The sequence below is a fragment of the Castor canadensis genome, chromosome 3, assembly GCF_047511655.1.
Source record: "Castor canadensis chromosome 3, mCasCan1.hap1v2, whole genome shotgun sequence".
In the NCBI taxonomy this organism is placed as follows: Eukaryota; Metazoa; Chordata; class Mammalia; order Rodentia; family Castoridae; genus Castor; species Castor canadensis.
In genome coordinates, this window is record NC_133388.1 from 119578391 (window position 1) to 119605918 (window position 27528).

The 27528-nt window shown below is 35.6% G+C and overlaps 1 protein-coding gene across 1 annotated transcript in view; it reads right to left on the reverse strand.

Moving 5' to 3' along the window:
• C3H8orf34 (chromosome 3 C8orf34 homolog) overlaps window positions 1–27528 on the reverse strand; it is a 408045-nt gene that overhangs the window by 34810 nt on the left and 345707 nt on the right. The window contains 1 exon segment of the mRNA XM_074068561.1: window positions 4784–4831. Coding sequence (XP_073924662.1) covers window positions 4784–4831 — 48 coding nt within the window.

The following is a 27528-nucleotide window of genomic DNA, read 5'->3' on the forward strand; positions in this document are numbered from 1 at the left end:
TAAATTATGCTTCTGTAGGCCACTTCTTTTGCTTCTGGCAATTAAAACATAAGAACAATTAGCTAACTTTGGGAAACTATAAGGTATTTATGGTACTTGGGATTTGAACTCAGGGCCTCACACTTGCTAAATAAGTACTCTGCTATGTGAGACACAACCCAGTCCTTTTTGCTTTAGTTATCTTTTTTAGGTAAGGTCTCATGTTTTGACCAGGCCAGCCTATGATCCTCCTACCTAAGCCTCCTGCACAGCTGTAATGACAGGCATGGACCACCACACCCAGCTTTTTTGTGGAGATGGGGTCTTGTTAACTTTTTACCCCCATCTGAGCCTCCTGATGGGAAAGGAATACAGGCGTGGGCTATCACAACTGGCTATAAGTTTTAACTAATAGGTTCTGAGAAAAAAAGAAGCAATCACGAAATTAGAAAAATATATTAGATTCTGAAAAACATTACAAAAATAAATGCAAACTACTTAAATAAATTAACATGGCAAATTTGCTGTTATACATATGCATTGGTACTGTAACATTTTTTAACTAATTCCTTTTGGTGGCTCTCCTCTCCAAAGAAATTGTAGGGTAAAGTTGTACAGATTTTTTAAAAGGATGAAAGATTATTAGGTGTAGCCAATGAAAAATAAGTCATTTTTCTTGCTTACCCTGTAGTCATCTGTTTCTATAGTGGCTCTGGGTCTCTCACGGATTTTAGATACTTGACAACTCTATAATTTGTTGAAAATAATAGCAGTGCAAATGATTCTCATTTATATAAATGCAAATTGCATCCATTTGACTACCATGATTATTATCCTACATTGACTCAAATTTCGCAGTTTTTGCATCTATTTATAACTTCATTTTAGCATTTCCTATTTGATTGTTTGAGAATTATGATAGTAACCTTCTAAAAATTGTTATTTAAGGGTTAGAGGCATGGCTCAAATGGTAGGACACCTTCTAGGAAAGCATCTTATAGGAAGCACAAAGCCCTGAGTTCAAACCCCAGTACCAATAAAAAAAGTTACTTAACAATGTGTATCTATTCTTAATGAATGCCAATGACAAAATAGAATTTTCTTGAATAAAACCTTGTTTCATAGTTTCCTAAAGGGAATGAAACTGTGATAGTAAATAAGTTATTTTAGTTTTAAAAAAGTAAATCAGTGTGAAGGATTAAAAAGTAAATTATCTTTTATTTATTGTGTAAGTGATTATGTCACATACCCTCCATCAGAAATACAGGTGGGAATTCATTACAGTAGAGAACACAGCATACAACACAGAAGAAGACAGGCCAGAAGTGGCATAAGGAATGATTCTACAATATGTTGTTGCACAAAATCGATCCCCTTTCCAGTTCAGATGGTACATCTGGCAAAACCAAGCTCAACAGATTCGAAAAGAGGCTTGCAAGCCTCAAGTGCTTCTTTTCCTGTCTGACACCCTTAGAGATTGTGAAGTTGCCACTCGACGCCTTGAGCAAGCTCACACTCCTCTTATGTGCTGTCCTGGCCTTCACACTAACTTCCTGAAGGCATAGGGGCTGTTTTGTACTGCTTTCTTAAAAGTTTTAAAAAAATCACTGACTTTCATCTTTAGTTCTTTATAGTTTCTTAGCTGTTTAAATTGATAATATTTATCCAATGTGTATATATTTAAATTATTATATTTCGCTAATGATTAGAGTTCTTAGCTAATATATTCTCAATTAGTCATCTGGGTAAAATGGTATTTTAAATACATTAGCTTCTTTACAAAAGGAATGGCAATCGTGGTTTGAATTTAATAAGTTGTTTTCAATTCTGTACATTTTTTGAGTGAACATTAGTATTATGATTTTAAAAGAATCATAAATTTCCATATTTTGAAATTATTATTACTATCTTGGGTTGACATGAGCAACACATGTAAAGAACATGTGTTCTTTTTAAACATGTGTTTAAGAACATGTTTTTTTTTTAAACTTATCTCTTTTTTTGACTTACCAGAACTATTTTGAGAATAAGGAAAGTAGACTATTATACAATATCTCATTTTTTTAATCTGTTGAAAAATACAAATGTTAATTTGAAAAAATATGTTAAAAATAGAAAATAGAGACTAAAAATTGCATTTCGGCCTTACTGTTAAGGGAGACCATATTGTCTTTTTTATTTATGTCTAAACAAAATTGTCTTGTATCCTGTGGTTGATTCTGTCTTATTGTAAGACTAGATGAGAAAAAAACAGAGACTTTGATCTGGAAAGAGTTGTTCAAAGTTTGAGAAAAAACTTAAATATATTAAAAATTTAAACACTATAGTTTATTTGAATTTTAGTGTGTACTAAATAAAAGCAAATATTTGCTAGCTCAGTTTTAATTTCAACAATTCTAAGACTTGCAAATATTGTTCTTTGCTGATTTTACTAACCTAAAGAAAAGGGCAAAAGTAGAATAAAAGCGTTAGAAAAAAATAATGTCATTTTATGGCTCACGTTCTAAACATGTTCCCAAAAGAGAAGAGACTGAGTGTATATTTCTTAAGGACAAAATAGATGAAAGTTGGCAAAAACAAATTGACTATTATGCATAAAGGAAATAAAAAAAGAAATTGACTCTTGATAAATGAATAAATCACTTATTAAAGTCATACAGTTTTACTGTAAATTATGATCATCTATTGGTTTGAGAATGAGCTAAAATCTAAGTATCAACCAATGTTAGATAAAAATACTGTATGATACTGAACCACTAAGAGAGGTAAGACTTAAACGGGAAGGTTCACACGGACTTGCAAAAGTCAAATTGAAAGTCAGTAATGAATCTCGTACTAAAGAGATTGTGTAAGTTCAGTAAGCAAAAAAAAAAAAATTGTTGATAGAAGCTGAGTAAACAAAAGTCTGAGAACAATGTTGCCTTCTTTACTTGCAGTGTACAAAATTAGGGACTTTCCGAGACCTGTAGCTAGAAATAATACTGGAAGGGATGTGTTAAGAGCAGTGTTTCTCAGAACCAAGGGTGTTTATGAATTCCAGAACCTTGTTACACGTTTCCTGCATTAAACGGTTGTACTGACACACAGCATACACACTCAGATGGTGATTACAGAGGAAATAAGGTGTTTTTTCTATTAACTTTAACATTTCTATCATTGGTACACAGCCCATTTCCCATAGCAGCACCCGTGTGCCCTGCTTCTCCAAGGTAGAGCTAGTTGGAGCACATGAGAAGAGGTATCAGCTACCCTTGTGGAAGTGGATTACCATCACCTCCAGCCCCGCCAACAGGTGTGGATGCTTAGGCAGCCACAAAATTCTAAAGGGAGTGCCTACTGAGGAACACCATAAAAATAATGTCTTTCTATCCTCGGGCAATATTAATTGCTTTAAAGTATTCTGCTCAGTCTCTGAATCAAATTCATTAAATTGAAATTTCGGGCTGGTTTTCCAATCCTACACTTTCCTGCCCTGTATATTTTGACATTTCTAAACTGAACTTGAGTACTGATCTAACTACTGTTTTCTATCTTTGTTACTCTTTCTCCATGTGCCCTTGGCAAATCTTCAGCCATCTCTGAATAAGTATGCAAACTGTAAAGAGGTGCTATGCACTCTGATTTTCCTCTCCAAGTGATGTTTGGGAGCAATTGAGGTGGTTTTTTTTGTTTTTGTTTTTTGGGTTTGTTTGTTTGTTTGTTGCTTATTTGTTTGTATTTTTTTGATTTCAGTTATTTTTCAGGTAGAGTTTCACATTTTTTTCCTAGGGTGAGTCTCAGGCCACAATCCTTCTACATAGCTAGGATGACATGTAAGTACCACCATGCCTGACTTACTGATTGAGGTGGGGCCTTGCTAGGTTTTCCCCTGAATGCCCTCAAACCATGATCTCTGCCTCCTGAGTAGCTGAGAATACAGGCGTGAACACTGCTCCCCGTCTGCAATTGAGAATTTAAGTACTGGTATGCTACTCTTGACAACTGCATGAACTGCATAGCCTATTTGGAAAGCACATGCAGTCTTTTAAATGGACCCGTAACATGCAAGAATAAGCAGAGAAATAGACACTTTCCTGTTGAGAAGTAACAGTCAAGTCAAATATTTGGTCCTGCTGTGGCATTATCACCAAACTGCTTCTCACTTCCCTTTAACCACAGCAGATTGAGGTGACACATTTAGTGGCCACTGGAGTTTGGTTTCAGATCAACTCTTCTGGACATTGTCCACCAAATCTTCTGGCAGTTCTCAAATACTATGCAGTCAGCTCAAAGTTCTACAACACAGAACTTGCTTCAATATTTAAAAAAAAAAAATCCAAGAATCCAAAGAGGTTTTCCAGAGAATTCTACTATGCATTTTAAATATTAGGATAGCACTTCAGAGAAGCTTTCCAAATAATGTTTTGATGAACATTTAAATGTCACATGAATGAATGCTGACATAGTATCAGATAGTTCTTTCGATAAGAGCAACATCATGTCTTTTCTTTCTTTGCTCATGCCCAGTATGAAAACATACAATAACTCTTGGTTCATGTGGTTTCACCTTCATGTCCAAGATGACTGGATTGATATGTAATATTTCTCCACCAGTGAAGCTATAAATAAATATGATTATAAATAATATATAATTATGTGTAATATGTAAATAACATGATTTTGATATCTCGGTTTTTGTGGACATGACCAGTGAACGTATGTGGATTAGAAAGCTGATTGGTATATGGGGAAAGGCCAAATGTGTGTTTCAACCTACATGATAGACTGATTCAGACTATGTTTGTAAGGCCACCTTAAAACTCACTTCTTCCATGCAGTGTTTCAATGAGTGTCCTTCACCGGAGGCTTCTCCCTAGAGGCAAGGAGGAAAAGAGGTTGGAAAAGTCAGAAGGGGAAGAAAAACTCGTGGATAGTAGTGAGATCTGAGAGCAACACCAAATCTTTTCTCTTCGCCCACCTTCTCAGTGGAGATGGGTGAGGTCTGACAACCTTTTACTCTTTCATAGAGATTCTAATTTCTCCAAGACAACTGTGCATCTTGTAAGAGGAATGGCCAATTAGAATAGCTAAGTACATCATATATATATATATTCTAGCAAGTTTATAAAATTTTCCATTATTAATTTTGTAAATATGCTCTTAAAATTAGATGAAGAAAAGAAGCCACTAATTCTATCTGTTCTAAATTTGTGTAATGAATTAACACCTGGACTTAAAAAATAATTTGTGGAAAGAAAACATGTCATTACCCTTAAAGTCAGTCTTTCTATTTAGTCTTTCACACCTTGCTAGCATACAATTAGTAAATCCTCCATTGTTTGTGCCTTTTACTAGCACTCAACAAGCTCTAATAACCAATGAGATTTAAATCACAGAAATTTTAAACATCAAATTAAACATGTATCCCAAATTGTCAAACAGTTGTTGGTTTGGATAAATTATATTTTCATACTCTGTAGCCAGAGACATTTGGAAATAAATTCTGTGATATCATGAAATGAAAATTGTAGGATACCATATGTGTTTGAAAGTTAACTAAACAAATGTGAATAAAGCTTACATTTGTTTCCACAGAATCTTTTTTATTTTTCAAGGACCCTCATATTTATTATCCCATTGGTCTGTTTTCTCAATACAACTTGAGGATAAGATATCCTCAGGCCAATTTAATAGAGAAATTGAAGTGCAGTAGGGTGGAGTAAAATTATTAGTCAAAGAGCTAAACAAAGCATTTCTGGGAGTGGGTGCCAATCTGATTCTCTTCGACCTTGCTGACATGAAAAAAATTATTATAAAAAAATTAACTTCATGTTAGCTTAAAATTTGTTTGATATGTGATCCAAAACACTTGGGAAAAGGGGGAGGTTGTGGTGGGGGTAGAGAAAGGCAGTATGTTCATGTCAAAATAAAAATTAAACTAGTGGTAAAATGCCAAAAAGCTAAAAACTTAGAAATCACAGGTCAAACCACAGAGGTAGTAATATTTCTTCCCAACTCATGGTTTCCACTAGTGAAAAATCAATATGTCGCAGTTTAAACGTTTCCAAATGCTTCCGAGCTTATGGGATTTTCAATGGACAAAATATTGAGAGAGATTGGATAGTTCTATGCTCTTAAACTAATGCATCAACTGTTTAGAAAAATCAAACTGTGAGGACTTTAACTCAAATTGCAGAGAGAGCTGGAAACTTATTTCAGATAAATATCTTAGAGTTGAACTTTCTATACTATCTCCCTGTATTTGAACTACCCAAAGAGTGTTATGGGCTCTTCCGTACAACAGTGCTAATAATTTGAGTGCTAATTATTCCTTCTCCCTTGCCTCAGTTGCTAATAGGGTGGAGTTATAGATGTGCTTTCTGGGCAGCCAGCATAATGGGAAGCCTGCCTGGCAGGCTTCTGAACACTGGAGGGCTAACAATAAGACAGCATTAGAAAGCAGTTCCCAGCAGCTCACTGGAGAGAGAGATTTGTTTCCTTGGAGCTAGGGAGCAATGTTTTTCCCAATTTATCTGAACAGTTACAGTCTTCTGCTAAGACCTGAGGATCTGAGGGTTTTCTTGATGAACAAATATAAATAAAGCAGCTTCTTGGCACCCTGACTTTTTCCCACAGTGCCAGGTCTTTTAAACATCCACACCAGAGAAAAGAAGTATAAATGCCGATGATACCAAGTTGAAATCCTTCTTGTCAGACTCAGAAAAAACTCGAGCTGGGAAGCTATAAAAGGAGAGAACTCATACCTGCCTATCAGAGATAAGGACTTTCTAAAGGCCCAGAAAAGATTTCTCATTCCTACACACACAATCTCTGCTTTGTACAGCTCACATGTATGCACAGATTTGTGTAACAAATCTGCAACAATTCAAACCAGATGTTCTCTCCAGAGTACTTGCTTAGCAATGGCACCTATAGCAATAAACTGATGCCAACCCCTGCCATTGTCTCCAAGACCAATGATGTTTGTGTCTAAGTAGCTTACATAAATTTCTCCCATTTGCCTTAAAACTTCCCTTGCCTCAACATCCTCAAATACACCCATAGTTTACTTAGCACTGTATTCCCATTACTACATCCTACCATTCCCAGGTAAATATCATTATCTTTTGGAGAATCTGTCTCTGATTATTACTTAGATTGATAGAAGGAACCTACACAGTGCCATTTGTTTCACAAATTTGAATTTGTCTGCAAGTTTTCAAAATCATTGACAGTGGTGGCACCAATGAGTGGAAAGCACAAAACCAAGGGCTCTAGGAGGAAAACACAGAGAAGTGACTATATTACAGAGAGGATTCCAAATGTGGCACAAGGTCAAGTGGACAAAGAAAAGAATTAGAAGTTAGGATCTTTGATTCTTAGGGTCAAAAGAGATGGACAAATTCAAGAGACTTGATGGGTTATGTCCATCTCAGATTTCCTATTCCAACATGGATGGCCAAAATGCTAGCAAAAATTCCTTTCCAAGCACAAAGCTATCTCAGTTTCAGTCCACCTTTTTTAAATTTTAAAGAATTGGCATTTTAAATATCAAGTAATTCTAACAGCATAATATTTTTATAATCACTTGAAGACAGATAAAAAATAACCACATGTAATTTCCCTTTAAAAACAAAAAGGGTAAAGGGGATACAAAAGAGGAAAAAAAGGGCATGTGAAGGAGGGAAAGTGCAGGATACAAGGAAACTATACCTATTTTTAAAAAAAAAAGTATTTCCTGAAACATGGTTTCACTTATCATGAATTACCAATATAATAACAGTTGAGATAAAAATGTTTTAAATATGAATTAGAAAGCATTGTAAAACTCAGAAAAAGTTTAAGGGAAGGAGGATGAAGTGATTACTATTTAATATATCAATCACAATGCAACGTTGGCTAGTATAAAAGCCTCTTGACACCATTATTTTACAGTTAAGAATCACTCTCAGTTAAGAATCTAGAAAAGGAATTCTAGAGACAGAGAACTAGATCCTCACTCTCCTCAATCCATTGCCATTTTTCACAATTGCATGTCTCTTTTTTTAATCCATAAGAATTTTCCATTCATGTCTTCCTAATCCTTAGACAAAATGCAAGCAGACTGGCACTTGAATGTAGGGTACATTTACTCACAAACATTATATATCCAAAATCTCTGGTACTAATTTCCTTCAAAGAAAATTCCATGAGAACCCTACTTTACCAAAATGATCTTTCTTCCAAATGCAATTAAAAGATAATGCTAAAACAAAACACTCTCTTGCAAAATTCCTAAGGTATTTGTGACCCATAGAAAGATGGGAGCTCAGTGTGATTGACCAAGGCATTTCTGAACCCCAACGACCCATAAAATGTCACCCAAGTCCACAAGGATGCATCAAGCATCTTCTGAGTGCCACACGCTGAGTCAGGTATTACAATGAGTTGAAAGAGAACTTTATTAAAAGTTCACGTTGAGAAAACAGATAGATAAGTAATTAGAATCTAGAGCAAAAGATACTTGTTGCATCTAAAACCAAGGTACCATGAGAAAAAAAAAAAAGAAGAAGAAAAGGCACTTGCTCTTTCATTTATTTAACAAGTATGTATTGAGAATACTAATGAGTTGGGAACTGCTTTAGTCATTGCATACGTGGACTTAGACCAAAAAAAAGGGAAATTTTGTGCAAAATTCCCTTCTACCACAGGAGAGCAGACATATGAAATCACAAGAATTATAAGGAAAAATACCATCCACTAAAATGTGTAACATAGCTTCAGATATAGAAATAACAACATCAGGTGTCACTCCCTACAAGTTTCTATAATCTATCTACTAACCTAAGGTCCATATGTTGTGCCTTTTCATTGCATCGTTACCCAAGGTGACTGAATTTATGAAAGATGGTGAAGAAATTGGAATTTGGCTTTCAGAACTTGGCAAATTCTATGGGCAGCAAATACCATTGGTGCTCAAGATGACAAGTAGTAATACCTATTTCAGATTGGTGGGAAAATGAGTGCAGGTTGAAAACTTCAGGAATTTCTTAAAAGCTCTGAAGTCTTTGATTCATTTAATAAATTAAAAATTATGTTTGTTTTCAGACCTACAAATATGAATAGATGGTGTTTCTCTCTTTTCATATCCAGTTTAAAATGTGAGAGTAAAGACTTGGACAAAAGAAGGAACAACCATGAGGAGACATGACCAGAAAAATAGATGCTTGCTGTTAATTTTTTAAATTTCACTGTCTGAAAGAACAAAGTATATGTTATTAGTTAATTGCCTTTAAGAAAAATCAACTTAACACTGAAGTAGTGATTATGCAACTTCTCTGCTATCTGTTGATTAACTTCTCATATCAATGCTAATGTTAGTTTACTATTATCATATACAAAAAGTAGTATCATTTATTCTTTCTGAAGTGGTTTACCGTGCCAATACGGCAGGTTTTCAGATATGACTTCTTGAAGAATCACATTTTGTCTAGCTGAATATCCTTATCTATGAAATTCAGACAATAGAACCATAGAATTGTGTTTCATATGAGGTAGTAGATGTGAAAGACTACTGAAAACATCAAGGGTTTAGGCAATTATAAAGTGCAGTATTGCTATATTTAAATATGTGTATCTTCATGATCTCCTCATGTATTGGTTTCTCTGTCCCCTATCTTGTCAAAATATGAACAGCTCTATGAACTTTCCAGATCTCTCTTGCCCTGCTTCCTCACTCCTACCATCTACTTGGAAACTTATTTGTACCTCCACCCTATCTTTCATGTCAGGAAACCATCTCTAGCCCTTCACTCAAATTTTTATGTGCATTCAAGTGTGGTGCCACATGCCTGTAATCCCAGCACTTAGGAGGCAGAGGCTGGAGGACCAAAAGTTGGAGGCCAGCCTAGACTACATAGCAAGACTCTGTCTAAAAAAACAAAGGGGAAAAAAGCTTTATGTGCATGTCTTTATCAAAGCACATACCATTCTCTAATTTTTGGTTATTTAGTCTTTCTTTCTTACCAAATGTTTTGTGTTGGAGCACAAAAAAAAAGGTTTTTTTAATTAATTTTGCTTCCTTCCTGGTACAGGATCTGGTGATATAAATGAAAAATATAAGTGTCTCATAGTGAATGGATAATGAATGAATGGAAACGAATAGTAGATCTTAGTTGACTTGGAGTATATGCAGAGCCTGTACAAATCAAAAGACTTAGATTAGGATAAAGAGCTAAGTCACCTTTAGAAACCAGTGAGTAGTTTCAGTAACAACCAGTAGTTTTTACTGAATGCTCAATAAGTCCACAAGGAAATTGAGGCTTATTTATAATTCTGGAATAGAAGTTTCACCTTGAAATATGAATAAAAATGTATTAGTAAATATTTTTTAATTATTTGGAAATTTGGTGCTATGGCTGTTTATTTTTATATTACTGAAAAATAAGATATTCAAAATTGGCCTTTTAAGATATAATAAGATCTAGAACTCAAGGAAGAAGTAGAGGATTTTCAAAATTTTCAGAAATGAATACAAAATTTGAGGGAACAAAAGCAAAAACAATAAATAATGCCTTAAAAAAACAGGATAAGTGAAGACGGAATGTTGAAAAATCAAAAAGAAATTAAGAAAAAAAATTTTTTTAATGAATTTTAGGGAAAGTGGCAAATATCAAAAATAGCCAAAGGAAACCAAATATATGAAAATCAGAAGAGACAGAAGCAATGAACCTGAAACAAATGCAAGGGAAGAGAACATATGCAAAAAGTTACAACTAAAGAAATCTTTTCTGTCTTCTCTAACAGATAAGTGGTAAGAAATGCAAGAGATGAAGGAAGAAAAGTCTATGGAGCAGAAGAAACTTAAAGGGGTATCTGATTTTCTAAAGTTGATAAGGTTAGTTATAGTGTCAAGGGATGCATATTTAGAGATAAAACTGCTTTTAAAATGAAATCAATTGATTATCATAAAAGTTAGGTTGGTTTTTATTTATGGTGGGAATAGAGGTTGTTCTATTTCTTGACCTGAGTGATGTTTTTATTATGTTAGTTATTTAAGTCATACATTTGATTTGAGTGGTTTTCTAAATTTGTATCTAATTTTACAATAAGAGATATTTTAAAATACACAAACATCCATTTCTGATATTAAGCTATATTTTGTAGGCATAATTGTAAGGTCACCATGAAACTTTTAAAAAGTGACAGCAAGATCTTATAGTACTCTATTTATTGGTGTCTTTATCTCCATGGTCATACAACTAATCTCTCTTGAGCCAAATCTTTTGGTCAATGTACAGAGATAATGACTGGTCATATATCTAGAGAAGAAGTTAAGGGACACTCTTACTGCTCTGATTTAATCTTACGCTAATATAATTATAACATTGACCCCATCAAAATCAGTTGGCAACTTTGATTTTTACCTTTTGAGGTAATTGAGCTTTTATAGTCTCTTCCATTAAGCATTTTTTTGTTTTGTTTTGTTTTGTTTTTAAATCAATACATGTCACTTTGGAATCTGTAAAGTCCAGATGAATTCTCCAAGGTCAGTGAAATACGAATTTGAGCCTCATAATTTAAACCAAACATACAATGTATTCTTTTAAAATTTAATTAACCTGTGTTTGCAAAATTACTAAATGGTTAAGGTGACCAACTTCCTGAACTGTGACTCAGATGGGAACGTGGAAGAAAACTGAAACCAGAAGCCATGAAATACCAAGGGCTAAGTCTCTTATGTCCTATGCCCATGTCCTTAATTTGAAAAGTGACTGATTTTTCGGATAAGTAATATTACTAGGCATTTCTCTACATTTAAGGACACATGTTTCTTTGAACATATGCCTCTGATTTCTTTTTTCATTCAACAACAAAAATGATCAGCTTCGTATTTCAGACACCTCAGCATTATTTAATACACAATTAAGAGCTATAGATTAATCAACACTTTTTATAAAAAGTCTTTATTGACTTGTAAATGTAAATAACGCAGTCCTTATAATAAAGGGGTGCTGTTTTCTGAGACAGGATCTCACTATGTAGTCCTCACTCATGATCCTCCTGACTCAGCCTCCCCAGGTCTGGAATTATAGACCTGCATCACATACCCAGCATCAACACAAGAGGACATTGAAAGTCAAATATGTATTTATGATTGTAAGGGGGAATACTTTTTATTTTGTAAATGGTCCAAAGAAAATGCTGTTTGTAGAATTAAGTTCCAAGTCTTATAGTGTCATAAACTTGATGGCAGACATTTTTAAACATTGTCACTAAAAGAGTTGTGACTTGGTAGGGAAATGGGATAAACACATAACTGATTGTCCAAGAAAAAGAAGTAATCTACAAACAAAAGAAGTGGCTTCCAGTGGAAAAATAAAAAGGGTCCTTAACTTATTCAAATTATTACAGTTATCATCTGCGAAGTTTTTCTTACAGTCTTTAGTGGACTTTGAAAAGGCCATTCCCCTTAGGCCATCCAAACTCACCACCTGTCCCTGTGTACATAGTTTCTTCTGTTTAATGTGGGCTTAATATGCGCCAGCCTTTAGACTAAGACTAGGCCTGAATTTGTGTACTGTCAGAACGTGACAAAGTGGTAGTGTCCTAGGGAAGTAGGAAAAGAGGGTTTGAGTCAAACAAACATGTTCAAACTCCAGTCCTAACACTTTGCTCATGGATATTGTATCAGGTTTCCAACTTCTGTAGGTCTCAATTTCTTCACTGATAAAAGAAGAAACACCATTTGTTTCAGAGGTTGTTGTGAAGATTAAATGAAATAATGTCTATAAAGCAAATAAGACAAGAACAAACTCGGCTGTCATTTATTAATCACAATAATTAATATTAGCAATAGTATTAAGGAAATTTATAGTGAATGAAATACAGAAAAATAATCTAATACTATGAAAGTTATGGAAATTGGAGATATACTTAACTCTTTAATAACATAGCTAGGAAGGGGCCTAATTATGAGGAAATCAAGTGCGACTTCTTAATTTATTCTTATTTCTGTATCACTTTCATTAGAAAGGCCTTGCACTCTCTTGATGACAGGTAATTATTGAATGATTTCACATACAAATAAGTTTTCAGGAGTAAGTTGAAAAATAAGTGAAAGACTGACTGACAAAAGGAAAAATTTAAAGTGTGAGGTGTCAGAACTAGAATAAAGCAAATGAAGAAAGTCAAGAAAAAGCAGTTGTTGATTCAGGGAGTAGTAAGGCATCATCCTTAAAAAGACTTGGCTCCTGACAATCTCTCCATCTTCATCTCAAGAACCTCCCCAGTTGTCTAGTCACACTGAGGAACCTCTAGGTCCCCAGCAGTCAGTGTCTCCTCTCTTTGTCTCTCTGTCTCCTTTCCTCCTGCCCCATCCTTCCTTCTCTTCTCAAGCCATTCTTTTGTACATTCCATGCCTTCTTCTTGATCTCACCCTCTCAGATTTTACTCTTGGCGGGTCTCTGCTTTGACATCATTTGTTCTAGGAAGACTCCCCACACCCACATTTCTGTGTTGCCCGCACCCTACCTCATTGGGCCTTCATGTCTTACCCAACCCCACCCTCCATGTGCTCCCTACTGTAAGAAAATTTGCCCACTGGCTGCATGGACCTAAAGTGGTCTCTACTACACTGTTGGCTCCACATAACCAACCTCAACATTTGTGGAGCCTGGGATGAGAACTCAAACACATTCACATTGCAAGAAATACTATGTAAAATGTGTTCTGTCAGTCTGGAAGGCCAGCTTCAGCTTTAGAATTATTGTAGTTTTAAAACTTCTACACCATCACTTGGCAGAAAAGACAGAGCAGCAAGGGAGTGCTGACACTGATCCCACATCTCTGCTCCCTTACCCAGCCCAGCACCACAGGAACTTTGTGAGCACATGTGAACCTGCCTAGTCACCCCAAAAAAACAGCTGCCATTTGTACACTTCTTTGGCCTAGAGGTGAGATATAGGAGACAACAAACTAAGAAAAGAGGCCCACACAGTTCCCAGAAGAAGGTTTAGGATCATTAGTGGAAGGGATTCCAGATCATGGCACCCAACACATGGTCAAGCTCCAGGTAGATATATCTCTTTCATCCCACGGATTCCTTATGCCATGGGGAGAGGCATTGCCTTGGGATAGTCTAAGGATACCATTGAAGCTCCAGATGGTAGACACATTAATCTCTTCACCATCTGAACACCATCTTGGCACTCCTGAGTCACTGTATAGCTGTTACTGAATGAGTGAGGATTATTACAAGAAGTACAAATTTCTAATTTAATGAGTAAAATACAGTAGGAGATATGGCTAGAAGATAGAAAGACAATGAATTTAACAGTGTTAAATATTCCAGAATGACAGAATCAAGAAGAGTCTAGCAGCAAGAGATAGGGGAAAAGTCGTATTTTAAATTTACTTAGGATCAGCAGCAAATCAAATCTGAATATGAAACAGAGGAAGATATTTTCAAGATTAGCCTTTGTTTTGAGCTGGATAATGCCCCCCCCCAAATCATAGGTAAACAAAATTAAACTAATGGTAGGATATAAGAATAAAAAGAAGAGAATATGTTCCAACTGAAATTACCTACCAAAAAAAGAAACCTTTAGGTCCACCAGCTAAAATGGTCTGGCTAGGAAGAGATCAAAGTCACAAGTTCTTTGTAGGACCAGCAGGTTCTTTTTAGCATTATTAGCAGGATGTTGAATAAAACTTAGAAAGGAAACAAAGTAGGAAAGGATATGGAGGGAGCTACTTACAGAGCTCTTTCTAATCATATTCCACTAACTATAGAGTACATCACTGTCTGGACTCTAACAGCTGAGTCTTAAAAGTTTATCTACAAATTCATTCACCGAGTTTAGTCCAAGAAAATTGGAGCATGAACTGATGAAATAAATCCCTCTCACTCCAGGGAGAATTTATCCAGTAGGAATTTGTTTCATTGGTACATAGGATAAACTTTACAGACCATTCAGTAGAATAAAACTGTTTAGGACAAAATCACAAAGTGATACCTGATCCTCTAACCTAATAAATCACAATTTGAAAGCTTCAGTACTTCTAAGATAGGACACAGAATGCCGGCCTAATGATGCAGCACAATTTTTCCTTCGTGGCCTAAAACTCTTACCCCTTTGAAGATGAAATTCTATGATGTTCTATAGGAAGAACATTTTCTGTTAATTCTTAGTCCAAAAAGTGAATTTAATGTGCTGTCCAGACAAAGCTTACTTTGGGACCCTGGAAAGGGCCAAACCACATCATAGAGAGTAAGATCTTCCATTCTCATGAAGGTATGCCCATCCTTAGAACCAAATTCAAAGCAAACATCTTTTGAGGTCTTACTGAACATGACTGAGCACTGAGGTTTATTACAATGTTTTTGCATGTGTTTGCATTTTGTGAAAATATCTAGGACCAAAAGGAAAGGAGCCAAAAAAGATTTCCCAACAGAACTTGGAGTTTAAAAGCCAGAAATTTTAAGAGAAATGAATAATTCTTAACTCATGTATAGTCTAATTTCATAATTATTCTCAACATTAATTGAGATAAACACTTCAATTTTCAGGTACTTCTGACAATGAACTTCAGAGTCAAATTATTTAGAGTTGTCTAAAACCTATGATAATACTGTAGAATACTCACCGAATGATCATGACCAGTTAGTTGAACATATTAATCTAAGGCCAAGTCAGAAAAAGCCAGCTTCAGTATTTTTTAAGGATCATAAGTCTCCTGAGAAAAAGTTCTCTTTATTCTTGGAGGATGGCTTTGAAGGCCAGAGACAATACAAATCAAATTTATCAAGGGATCTGTCACACAAAGTTTTGCTTTGGAATATTGGGAGAATCTTTAATCACTAATTTGGCCAAGCACCAAACTTATGGCTGGCTGTCCCAAAAATCATGAGGAGTGTTTCCTGGCCAATGAGATCAGTGGGATCAATTCTGGAGACTTTTGTAGACGAGAAAAACCTTCAATATTGATAGGTAAAAAAAATGAACAACAATAAACTTTTAAATTTATCAAGAGACTGAAATTAACCCAAGAAAATTAATTGTAAAGGTTTCTATTGTGATTTTTACTCTTAAAAATTACATGGATAAGGCCAGACTCGGTGGCATAGGCCCATAGTCCTAGCATTTGGGAGGTTGAGACAAGACAATTACCAGTTTAAGGGCAGCCTGGGCTGCATAGTCCCAACAAAGATTACATAAATACAGGATTATAGAAACATAGCAGTTCATGTTAAAATATTAAGTATTATAGTTGAGCCACAAGCACAGTGAAAGCTACTAGAAAAGCAATTTCATTTGTACATATCCACAATGAAAGTAAACTACAGATTGTTGACGATAGAATTGTTCTTTGCTGATCCGGTTATGGCATTGTGCTTAGGTTTGGTGTGCTGGAGAGAGAGGTGACTAAAGTGAAGAAATAAACCATATAAGGGATGATTGAAGAAGGTGTTCATTTTTTTTAAGCAGGACAAAAGACCTAAATCAAGATTTATGGCAACTTAACTAACTGAAGATTCAAATTCTGGAGGAGAGACTGGAGTTCTTTCTTGTTTTAAAGAGTCAAAGAAGCTTACAGATGAAAGATTCAGGGGGACAGATATTTTTCTCTCAAAATGAGAGGTCATTGTGCTAGAGCAATAATAAAGTATGGGGAGGAGCAGGAAGTTTCAGAAAAGAGCTGGCGCCTGAAATCTTAAGGGCAATATCAGGAATGGTATGTAGGAGGGACTCCTCACTGAGGAAAGATTTACCCTATGTTCTAAACTAAACTTCTGCTGAAATTCTGCTTTAAGCAACTTGGTGTCTTTCTAAGGTTTCAAAGCTGGGTTCTAAAATGAGGCAAATTGGTACAGAGGGGATAGAATTAGACTGATTTTTGCTTCCTACAATGATAATCCTGTTGCATTTAATTTGGGAGAATGAGGTAGAAAAGTCTTCAGATAGTTAGCCTTGCTTTTGACTGTGTTATCCAAATAAAGGAAAGGAAAATGGCATTTCTCCAGGACCTGCTGCAGACTAGACATGTGTACTGTTGTCCTAAATCCTCACAATGCTCCTGAGAAGCAGTTATCTCTGTTTTGCAGCAGAAGAAACTGAAACTAAGAAAATTGCAAGGCAGATCCAGGTCTTTAATCCACAGCCTATGATCTTTCTAAAGGGCAAGGAATGAAATCAACCACTGAATGAATCCAAATAAATGTTTGAGCTATAGGCTAATGAAAGTCCACGCCTGGACTCCTAATCCAATTTTCTTTGAATTGTGTGATGTTGCTATTGTCTACCTCTCAGTTTTGCTGCTCTGGGGCCAATCTGAGTGTAAATTATAATTACTGTGGACAAATGAACCCATTGCAAATAATATATAAAGTTTTTTCAAAAAAAAAAAAAACTATTGTGAGTCACCAAATCTATGTGTCTTAGAATCTAATAAGTAACATTGCTCTGATAAATTAGTTTTTTTCTGGCAGGAGGAGGAAGTAAGAGCAACATTAAAAATCAGTGTGGGGCACCAGTGGCTCACACCGGTAATTCTACTTAGAAAGCTGAGATCAGGAAGACAGTGCTTCAAGGCTAGTCTGGGTAAATAGTTGATGAGACCCACCCATCTCCAAAATAACCAGATCAAAATGGACTGGAGGTGTGGCTCAAGTGGTAGAACACCTGCTTTGTGAGTGCCTGCTTTGCAAGCATGAAGTGCTGAGTTCAAACCCCAGTCCTACCAAAAAAAAAAAATTCAGTGTGGCCTTCAAGCTTACAGGCTATAAACATGTCATTTAACACTCCTGGGATGCCATACCCTAAATCAGTGGAGAGCATTGACTTCGGAGACATGACAGGGTCTGGATCCTTTTTTCTGTCACCTACTAGGTGTATGGTGCTGAGGCAAGCAACATAAACTTTCTCCTTATTCTTTTTATAAAAAGAGTTTTATATTTTATCAAAATACATTACATGCACCTATAGAAATAGGACAATGAAATCGCTTTGTACAATTAATATATGCTAATTTTGAAAAACAATAGTTTCTTCTGTCTATCCACTCAAAATCTTATTGAAGAGTTCTACATATTTCAAACACATGTGCATTTATAAGGTAATCTGAAAGGCATTACAAAAAACAGAATTAATTTTCTCTACATTTTCCAATAATGCTCAAACAAATATACAACCTACTCATTTTCACATGTATATATGTATTCAATAGACCCATGCAGAGGAGCAAGAAGCTTCTGCACATTAACTAATTCTTTCACAGCTAAGGAATCTCTTTAAAATTCATTGTTAAGAGCACTCTCACTTTTTGGTGGGCAAGTTATCTAAGTCCCACACAGGGAAACTGAAATAAAAGGGATGGATCAGGCACATATAAAGGAACAAGAAAATCCAAAATTGTGTTTTCTTAATTTTCAATCCTTTAGTATGAAAAAAAGCTAGATCTTCCATCACTGTTTTTATCTGAATGATGGTGAAATAAAAGCATTTCTTGTTAAGTTAGGTGTTTGCTTGATTAAGTTAATAATTTAATGTCCTTTCTTCCCTTAAGTAAAATAGACATGTATAGACTGGATTAAAAGTGTGATTTGGTTAAACATGTACATATATTCAGTTAGAACAGTTAAGAATGGTATGGTTTTGTGTGTATATAATATGCATGTGTGTGATATATATGTCTATCTACGTACCTTTTTTTTCAGTACTAGCACTTGAACTCAGGGCCTTCACCTTGAGCAACTCCACCAGCCCTATTTTTGTGAAGTTTTTCAAGATAGGGTCTGATGAACTATTTGCCTGGGCTGTCTTTGAACCGCGATCCTCCTGATCTCTGCCTCCTGAGTAGTCAGGATTACAGGCGTGAGCCACCAGTGCCCAGCTCTATGTACCATTTTTAAGAATTCTTCTTTTGAACACTTGAGCAGTCTTTTTTGGAAATAAGAAAAGTCATTGGTAAACTAATTTTTACTTTTATCATAATTGTGAAGACTAACAATAAGGTCACAACCATGCCAGTGTTGTTAACAGTCAAAGACTGCTATGTATAAAGAACAACTTCTATCCACTGATTAAAGAAGTCTACCTATTAAATGTAACATATTAGATAAATGATGAGCCTGTCAAAACAATAAAAGAAAATAAAACCTAAGATAATAATTTGCGCACTCTACATTATCTCTAGGGTGAAAAGAAGTGCAGTTTTAAAAGGCCTTCAGGTTCCCACACAGACAGCAAGTCGCCACGATCACTTATAACTCTTCCTGTCAGAGTTTGGAATAAAGTTAGCAGACTTGAAAAGCTTAATTAAAGATAGATAGTTCTTCATGATGGTGCTATACTCCCTGATTTCTCAGAACAAACATAAATATGTTCATATATCACTTCTTTCTGGAGAGGATACTCTGGTCTGATATTCCTACCCAGGTCAAGAAGTATGGCTTTAATTCAGTTATATGAAAGAACCATCCTGTGTTCCTGTACTGAATTTAACTTAACTTGGGAGTTTACTGTTATAAAAAAATGGGTTGGACTACCAAGAACTATTGAGCCACAGAAGGGAAAAAAGTCCACATGAGGTGGGGAGGATAGAATTTATTTTAATTATTCACATAAAAGAAAGAGAATTAAATATTTATTTGTTTATTTATTTATCTATTTATTTGTTTATTGGCAACCTTGCCTTCTTTACTACTGTCATCACAGAGGTGTCCTTGGCTGAGCAAATTGCATGTTCATTTCACTGTCTGTCCCCTCCCCAACACACTGGAAGCCCCTTAAAGATAAAGGCTAACCTCATCCAGCTGTGTCCCTAATGCTGTCAAACTGTGGGCCTCCAGCAGGGACACTGTTAACATTCACTGACTGTGTATTTTGTTGGACTATTTCAACCCAAGAATTCAGGAGACTCTTGAATAACTGTCAATAAGTTATACAGCAATCCTTTTTAATACCTTATGTATAAATGTTCACAGTTCATCCTGGTGTTAAATTGTTTTACTTTCCCAATATCTCAGAGCTAAAAACACTGGGAGAGTTCACACTAGAGCCATGCTAATACTGTGTTTCTTCTCAGAACAAAATCAAGATCTGGCTTGGTCTAAATTTAAATTTTGAACAAACTCCAACCAGGTTCAGCCCAATATTCTACGTGGGTACCATTTTTAATTTTAGCCTCTCATACTTGTTAAAGTGAGCTGGTCGACATGTCTCTGACCCACCACCAAAGAGCCTAGATAATCCAGGGAGGCAGAAGCTATTGCATTGTCTTGTTGAAAATCCAGGGTGCAGTCTTTGTTTTAAAAGCCAGCTGAAAGAATATTGGTAATAAGACAGAAAGCAAAACTAAATTACAAGTAAATAATGAAAATCATTATAATGTCTTTTCGCAGTTGCACAAAGAAGACTTTAAAACGTAACCAAACTTACATTCTCTCTAATAATCATATTTGACTGTGAAATGCAAGTGTGCATATAAGATGCCTTTTTTATGTTTTGGAGGAGGAATGATTCAATGCAAGGATAGTATGTGTGGTACGTGTCTGATCGCACTATGTGTAAATCATCTATTAAACCTCTGTCAACTGCTTTTAACCAAGTAAGAGTTCTCTTTCATCTTTAGGAAGAAATTTCCATATGTGAAACCTCCAGATTCTTACAGAGAAATGAGCTAGTCCTGTTTAAAATCATCTCAGTCAACACCATCTAAGTTATTTAAGAGTTTGATCAGGATATTTATTTACCGATGAAAGTTTTGGAATGTTTTGGTGTACAGATTTGCTCCTACACCAGTCTTGCTTTGATGAACATTCAACATTCTTCCAATTAACACATCAGTGAATATAAAAAAACTAAACTAAAGGGACATAAGGGAACTTTACGAAGATGTTAAATGACATCTTACTTTTTTCCATTCTTTTCTTTTGAACCTAGGTGATTTCGTTTCATCCGTACGGACTCAATTTCAAATCAAAATTGTCCTACCACCCATAACTGTGACTTCAGAAGAAAGCCCAGCATAGGGGCTTAACAAACACTGGCTGCATCAATAATGAATGATTGAGTTGCTGTCTTTCTATTTCAACAAGAAAACTAATGTAGTTTTCTGTGTTAGTTCTATATATTTTCTGTATTTCTAAATGAGTAATACATCAGAAGTTCAGTGGAACTACAATTCTCAAAATAGAATGAATTAGTTTCTAACTGAATTAATTTTGCAGAAGTGGTCTGTATCATCAGGAGTACTTATATCTCTTTCATGCTACAAAAGTAGGTACAGTGAAGTCTCACAGCCTTTGTCTTCCTTCCAGCAAGCATTCTGTGTCAGGACATGATACTGGGTGCAGAGGGTGTCAGATGGTACAATGGAAAGAGTAGGGCTGCTGCAGGTCTCATATGCATACCTATGAAAGTCACTGATGACATATGTGCATGGACTGACTTCTCAGAATTCAAAGGATGTATTTTACCATGATTAACCTGGAAGCTTGGGCAATTGTGGGTGGGTGGACATTTCTACAAGAAGCAACACTCTGCTACAGTTAAGAGTGCATCAGGCTACAGCCATGTAGCTCTGCCAAAACCTGGCTTTGCTCTTCCCCACTTTGCAATTGTGACCCTCCCAGCAGCAATTTCTGCAGTTACAAAATTAGAATAACAATTTTTACTGCATAGGGTAGTTATGAAGCTTTGACAAGATACTATCTATGAAAAACTTGGCACAGTAATGGAAGATAATACATTTTTAATATGCAAAAGGCAGCTCTTTTATGATGTTTACTTATTATTCTATTACTGGTATTATTGACATTGGCATTATGCCAGTTTTTTTCTTTCTGTTAGAGTCCCCAGGAAGTTATAGCAGACTCAATATTTTAAGGGTCAAGAAGTCTCTCAACAGGACACCTCAGATAATCTGGAAAACTTTTCCTTGACAGTGAAACTTTGACAGTTCTTCCAAGGTTGAGGTGAACTTACTTTGAATTCAGTGACCCTGAGTGATCCTTTTATCTTCTAGAACTATCTCTTCTACATGCCTGAGTAGTCAGCTTTTCATCACTATAACAAAATACCTGAGAGAAGCAATTTAAAAGGAGGAAAGTTTTGCTTTAGTTGTGGTTTCAGTTCATGGTCACTTGGCTCTGTTGCTTCTGGGCCCATGGTGAGTCAGAGTATCAAGATGGGGAGCATATGGTGGAAAAGACAACTTTCTTCATGGTAGACAGGAAGCAGAGAGAGAAAGAGGAAGGGGCAGGGACAAAACATACCCTTCAAAGTTACACCCCCTCAGTGACCTACTTCTTTTAGGTAAGACATACCTCTGAATAGTCCATTCAGCTATGAACTTATCAATATATATATATTCATAAATTATGTCTGTTTATGAAGTTAAAGCCCTTATGATCCAGTCACCTCTCAATGACCCTGCCTTTGAACACTGTTGCCTTGGGGACCAAGCATTCAATACATGAGCCTCTGGGGAATGTTCTAGATCCAAATCATAGCAATGTGCAATACAAAATATTTGCTGGAAATTGAAAGGAAGAATTGGGAAACAATGTTAATATTTACAATGACATAAGGACACACTAGTTCGTCAGAGTAAGCAACCAAAAAATGTGTCCTAATTGTGCTATAAAATGTTTGGGAATTTCCTATAAGGATAAATATTTCTAAGAAGATTTTAATACAGAAAATATATTAATATACTATTTATTAATTAAAAATAAGTGTTCATTTAAAAAAGTTCCAATGCCTCTATCTATCTCTAGACAGATTATAAAGATATAGTGATAAAGTGATTTCCCTGAGAACAGTGCTGTACCTTGGCTTTTGCTGTAAACATAGGCATTTTATGTCACAATTTCTAAGGATACTTTTTCCATGATGAGTGAGTTATGATCTCCATGTCACCTTAAGATTTCAGTAAAGTAAGATTTCAAGATCAGTGTCTTTTAGAGTAGTCTTTGCATTTCCATCTTCTTAAAAATCCCAGAAATTCTCTGTGTGAATAATACAGCTTCAGTTAAGTCAGACATTAATTCACTGTGGCCTGGAGAGCCTTCAGTGTTCCTTGCCAGATTCTAGATTTATTCAAGTCCCAGGGTAATTTGGGTGGGTTAAGTTTACTTAAAGTCTTCTTTGGCCTCCAGGCTCCAACCTTCACCTGCTGTTTAACATTCCTTTCCAGATTCTTAAAAACCATGTTTACATCCAAAAGGAATTTTATGTCTTAATACAAAGTAATCATGAAAGAACACACTTGTCAACTTCATCCACAGTAGCAGGTTTGGCTTCTTTTTTTCCACTTTGAACTATGGTAGCAATTTAACATAGCTTTAGAAAAATGTAAAAGTAACATTTTTAGGATATACTTTTTTCATTTCTAAGGTCAACAGTATGTTTTATTAGTTTACAGTATGATTTATTAATTTGGTTTTTCTCCTACCATACTCTGTAGCTCTGTGCTTTTAATCAATTTGTTTAAGCAAATTGCTGCTGGCATTTTTTCAAAAGTTATTTTTTTCAGTTAATGTATGCATAAAATTGTTTAAAAGAACATGGTGACCAAATGCTGGACATCAATCATAGAAATGAGAACTTGCACAGAATGTGGGAGGTTCATTCTCAGAGCTTGCTACTCCTGAGTAGAGCATGACTTGACCTCCTGCAGCCCCAGGAAAGGTTTGGCACCACTGACCGTGACTCTACTCCTAGCCAGAAACAGAACACACACCAAGAAATGTCATGAAAAGGCCATGCATGACAGATCAAAGTTATTAGTCAATTTCAACAATATGGAGCATGTTATTCACACATTAGAATCCTCTTTATCACGTTGGAAACCACACTCTTTTAAGAAAAACAATGTTTTGAAAACATCATGTATATGATAGGACTTATCTGAGTCATATGTAAACTTCATCATCCAATTTCTTATGGAGAGTCATTTAAAGAATACCCAAAGTCCTTAGTTTTCTCTCTTCCTTATGCTTGTACTTTGTAGAGCTACAAAGGGATACTATGTTAACTAGTAAAACAATCAAAATGTGATCTGTGACATAAATATCAAATTCAATCCTCCCTTGAAATTTTATCTAATGCTTCCAATTTACAGAAACTTATCTCTAAACCAAATTTATTTATACAGTCTGTATCATGCAATTTACTTGGTGGATCAAGTTTTGTGCATTAGCTTAATCTTCCTCAGAGAACCAGCATGTATTTATAGCTAAAATCATTTCACTTTCCACTTTTCTTCTATAATGAATATGATGGGAGGGTATGTATTATAACTTAATATTATATTAGCTGATTCACAAAGCAGGGTATGTGCTCAAATTGGGCATTAAATTTGATATTCAGCCTTCACAAGTGCATTCATATGATGCAAAGGTGCTCAGCTTTTACAGAATAATGATTATTTACTTCATCTAAAGAGAGCATGTTTTTGATATGGAAGTGCTATGACCATAAAATAAGCTGTTTGTCACTTTCTTTCAAGCACTCCTTTAACAACTAAATAATTATGCAGCAGTACAGAACTTCACCAGATACCATCATTTTTTAAAATCAACATTCTCTGGTGGATTGGGAGGAAGTTAGATCCATACATTTTGCAAAAAGAACTACTTACATATTTGTGAACACATCACTGATACTAAAAAAAAAACAGAATCTGAGAGCTAACTGAAGAAAATTGCTTACCTAAAGATACCACATAAACTTAGAATTAAACACAGTTTTTCCACTCAACTAGTCTGTTTCTGATCTGTAGAATATGGCATGCCATTGATATTTTATGTAAGAATGGAAAAAATTTTTCCTACTATAATTGAATTTAGAAAACTTAATCACACATTATACACACAACTCTTTTTTTTTCAGTTTTATTGTTGTTTTTATTTTATTTATTTATTTTTTTTTCATTTTTCTTTTATTATTCATATGTGCATACAAGGCTTGGTTCATTTCTCCCCCCTGCCCCCACCCCCTCCCTTACCACCCACTCCGCCCCCTCCCTCTCCCCTCCCCAATACCCAGCAGAAACTATTTTGCCCTTATTTCTAATTTTGTTGTAGAGAGAGTATAAGCAATAATAGGAAGGAACAAGGGTTTTTGCTGGTTGAGATAAGGATAGCTATACAGGGCTTTGACTCACATTGATTTCCTGTGCGTGGGTGTTACCTTCTAGGTTAATTCTTTTTGATCTAACCTTTTCTCTAGTTCCTGGTCCCCTTTTCCTATTGGCCTCAGCTGCTTTAAGGTATCTGCTTTAGTTTCTCTGCGTTAAGGGCAACAAATGCTAGCTAGTTTTTTAGGTGTCTTACCTATCCTCACCCCTCCCTTGTGTGCTCTCGCTTTTATCATGTGCTCATAGTCCAATCCCCTTGTTGTGTTTGCCCTTGATCTAATGTCCACATATGAGGGAGAACATACGATTTTTGGTTTTTTGAGCCAGGCTAACCTAACTCAGAATGATGTTCTCCAATTCCATCCATTTACCAGCAAATGATAACATTTCGTTCTTCTTCATGGCTGCATAAAATTCCATTGTGTATAGATACCACATTTTCTTAATCCATTCGTCAGTGCTGGGGCATCTTGGCTGTTTCCATAGCTTGGCTATTGTGAATAGTGCCACAATAAACACGGATGTGCAGATGCCTCTGGAGTAACAGTCTTTTGGGTATATCCCCAAGAGTGGTATTGCTGGATCAAATGGTAGATCGATGTCCAGCTTTTTAAGTAGCCTCCAAATTTTTTTCCAGATACACACAACTCTTTAACGCTCTCTAAGGATACAATTTCCTGGGAGGCAGCTGTGGCATCCACAAAAAAGTTTGCCAGTGGTGCCCCCAAAAAAGTGACTTGTCAGTTTTTCCAGCATCGTCTGTTTCTCACCTAGATTCTTATTGTCAGTGGCAATGCTGATAAAAGTTCAACATCCAGTTCTCCAGGGAAAAATAAAGGATCTTGTCAGTAACTTTTTCTGATTTCTGTCATGTAACTACTCTCACAGGGCTGATTCAAAGAACCAATGTGATCTTACTGAATAAAATGGCAGCACCAGGGTCCGGGAGCTAAGCCAAGTCCAACCCAGCACACCAAATGCTACTTCTCACATTCAGATCAAAGGAAAAGAAGGTCCTAAGTAATAATGGATTACAAAGATAAATCTTGCCAGGGGACTCATTAGAAAGGTTTCAAGGAATTGTTGGTTCATAGTACTCAAAGGGAGGGAAATTAAATTTAATGAGATATCAGTAGAAACAATCTGTGGGAGGTCAAAGGACAAATTTTGATCACTCTGAAAAGGGAAGAACTGTCTAACAAGTTTAATACAAATGTGTTATTCTTCCTAAGGTTTTAGTGTCCTTAACTTGGGGAAGTGTAAGAAAGGGTGAAAGACTACTATGACGTGCCTAAGAATGCTGTTAAGGGTCTTTATCTTGTGATCTGCATGAAGGTCTTGGCATTGTGGGTATACATCTGAATTTAAACTACATATCTTGACATTTGTTTATGTCATAATTTTTAAATCAAAGATACAAATATTTTTATTTTATAACTATCGATCTGATATAGTTTCATTAGTAATTTCAGAAACAATGTCATAATTATACAATTTATATAATCTATGTATTCAAAGTTGGAAATGGGTGTTTTATTTGCTTAATGTTTTATTTCGCTTAGTATGGCCAACTATTTCTCAAATTAATTTCATGTTTTTTCTAATAACTCTCGGTAAACCCATACTTTAAAATAAATCCCCAGCTTAGGAGACTGATTGTAATTCCAGCTTCTAACTCCCCAAATAATGCAGTGTACAAGAGATTTAACATTCTGTTGAGACCCTTCAGGAACCACTTCACACACCTACATTTGTCTAATAAGTCTCATCAAGTATTAAGCCCTTTTTAGCCTTTGCTGTATTTTCAGTCACGAGGGTGAGCACATCCTCTTGGTCCTTAAAGTAATCTAAAAACAATAACCCTTCTCTCAACCTTGTTTCTGTCCTGGCAGTCAACTCTAATCTTTCCTTCCAATAGTAAGACACGGTATTACTTGAAATACCATGTAATTGAAATTATAAGCTCTGTGTTCTCCCTGGTACCAAGCCAAAATATTTGAAATCAGCTTATAGTAAGCATATATTGGCCTAAGAGCTGTCATGTTTCAATATGGGATAAATTTAGTCATTGTTCGAGTTTACTCAAGGACCCACTAGCATTAAACACAATGTGAATGTCCTAAAACACAGATGTCTCCTTTCCAGTTTCTTCTGCCTCCTCCAATAATAATGCTTTGTTTTACCATTCTTTTGTGCATAATGCCTTCCAGCTAGTACATGCTCAAACAGCTTTGGAACAACAAAATATAGAATGAAATCCATAGGCTTTAGCATACAACAGAATGTCTCTCTGCTCTCGGTTCCAGCATTTCCCAGCTCTGTGACTTTTAACATTAACCTCTTAAATTGTGTATTTCCTAATCCTAAGAAAATCAGAATAACAATACTTGCCTAGTTGGAGAACTATGGAAATTAGAGAGAATGTTGTAAAACTCTGAGAACAAT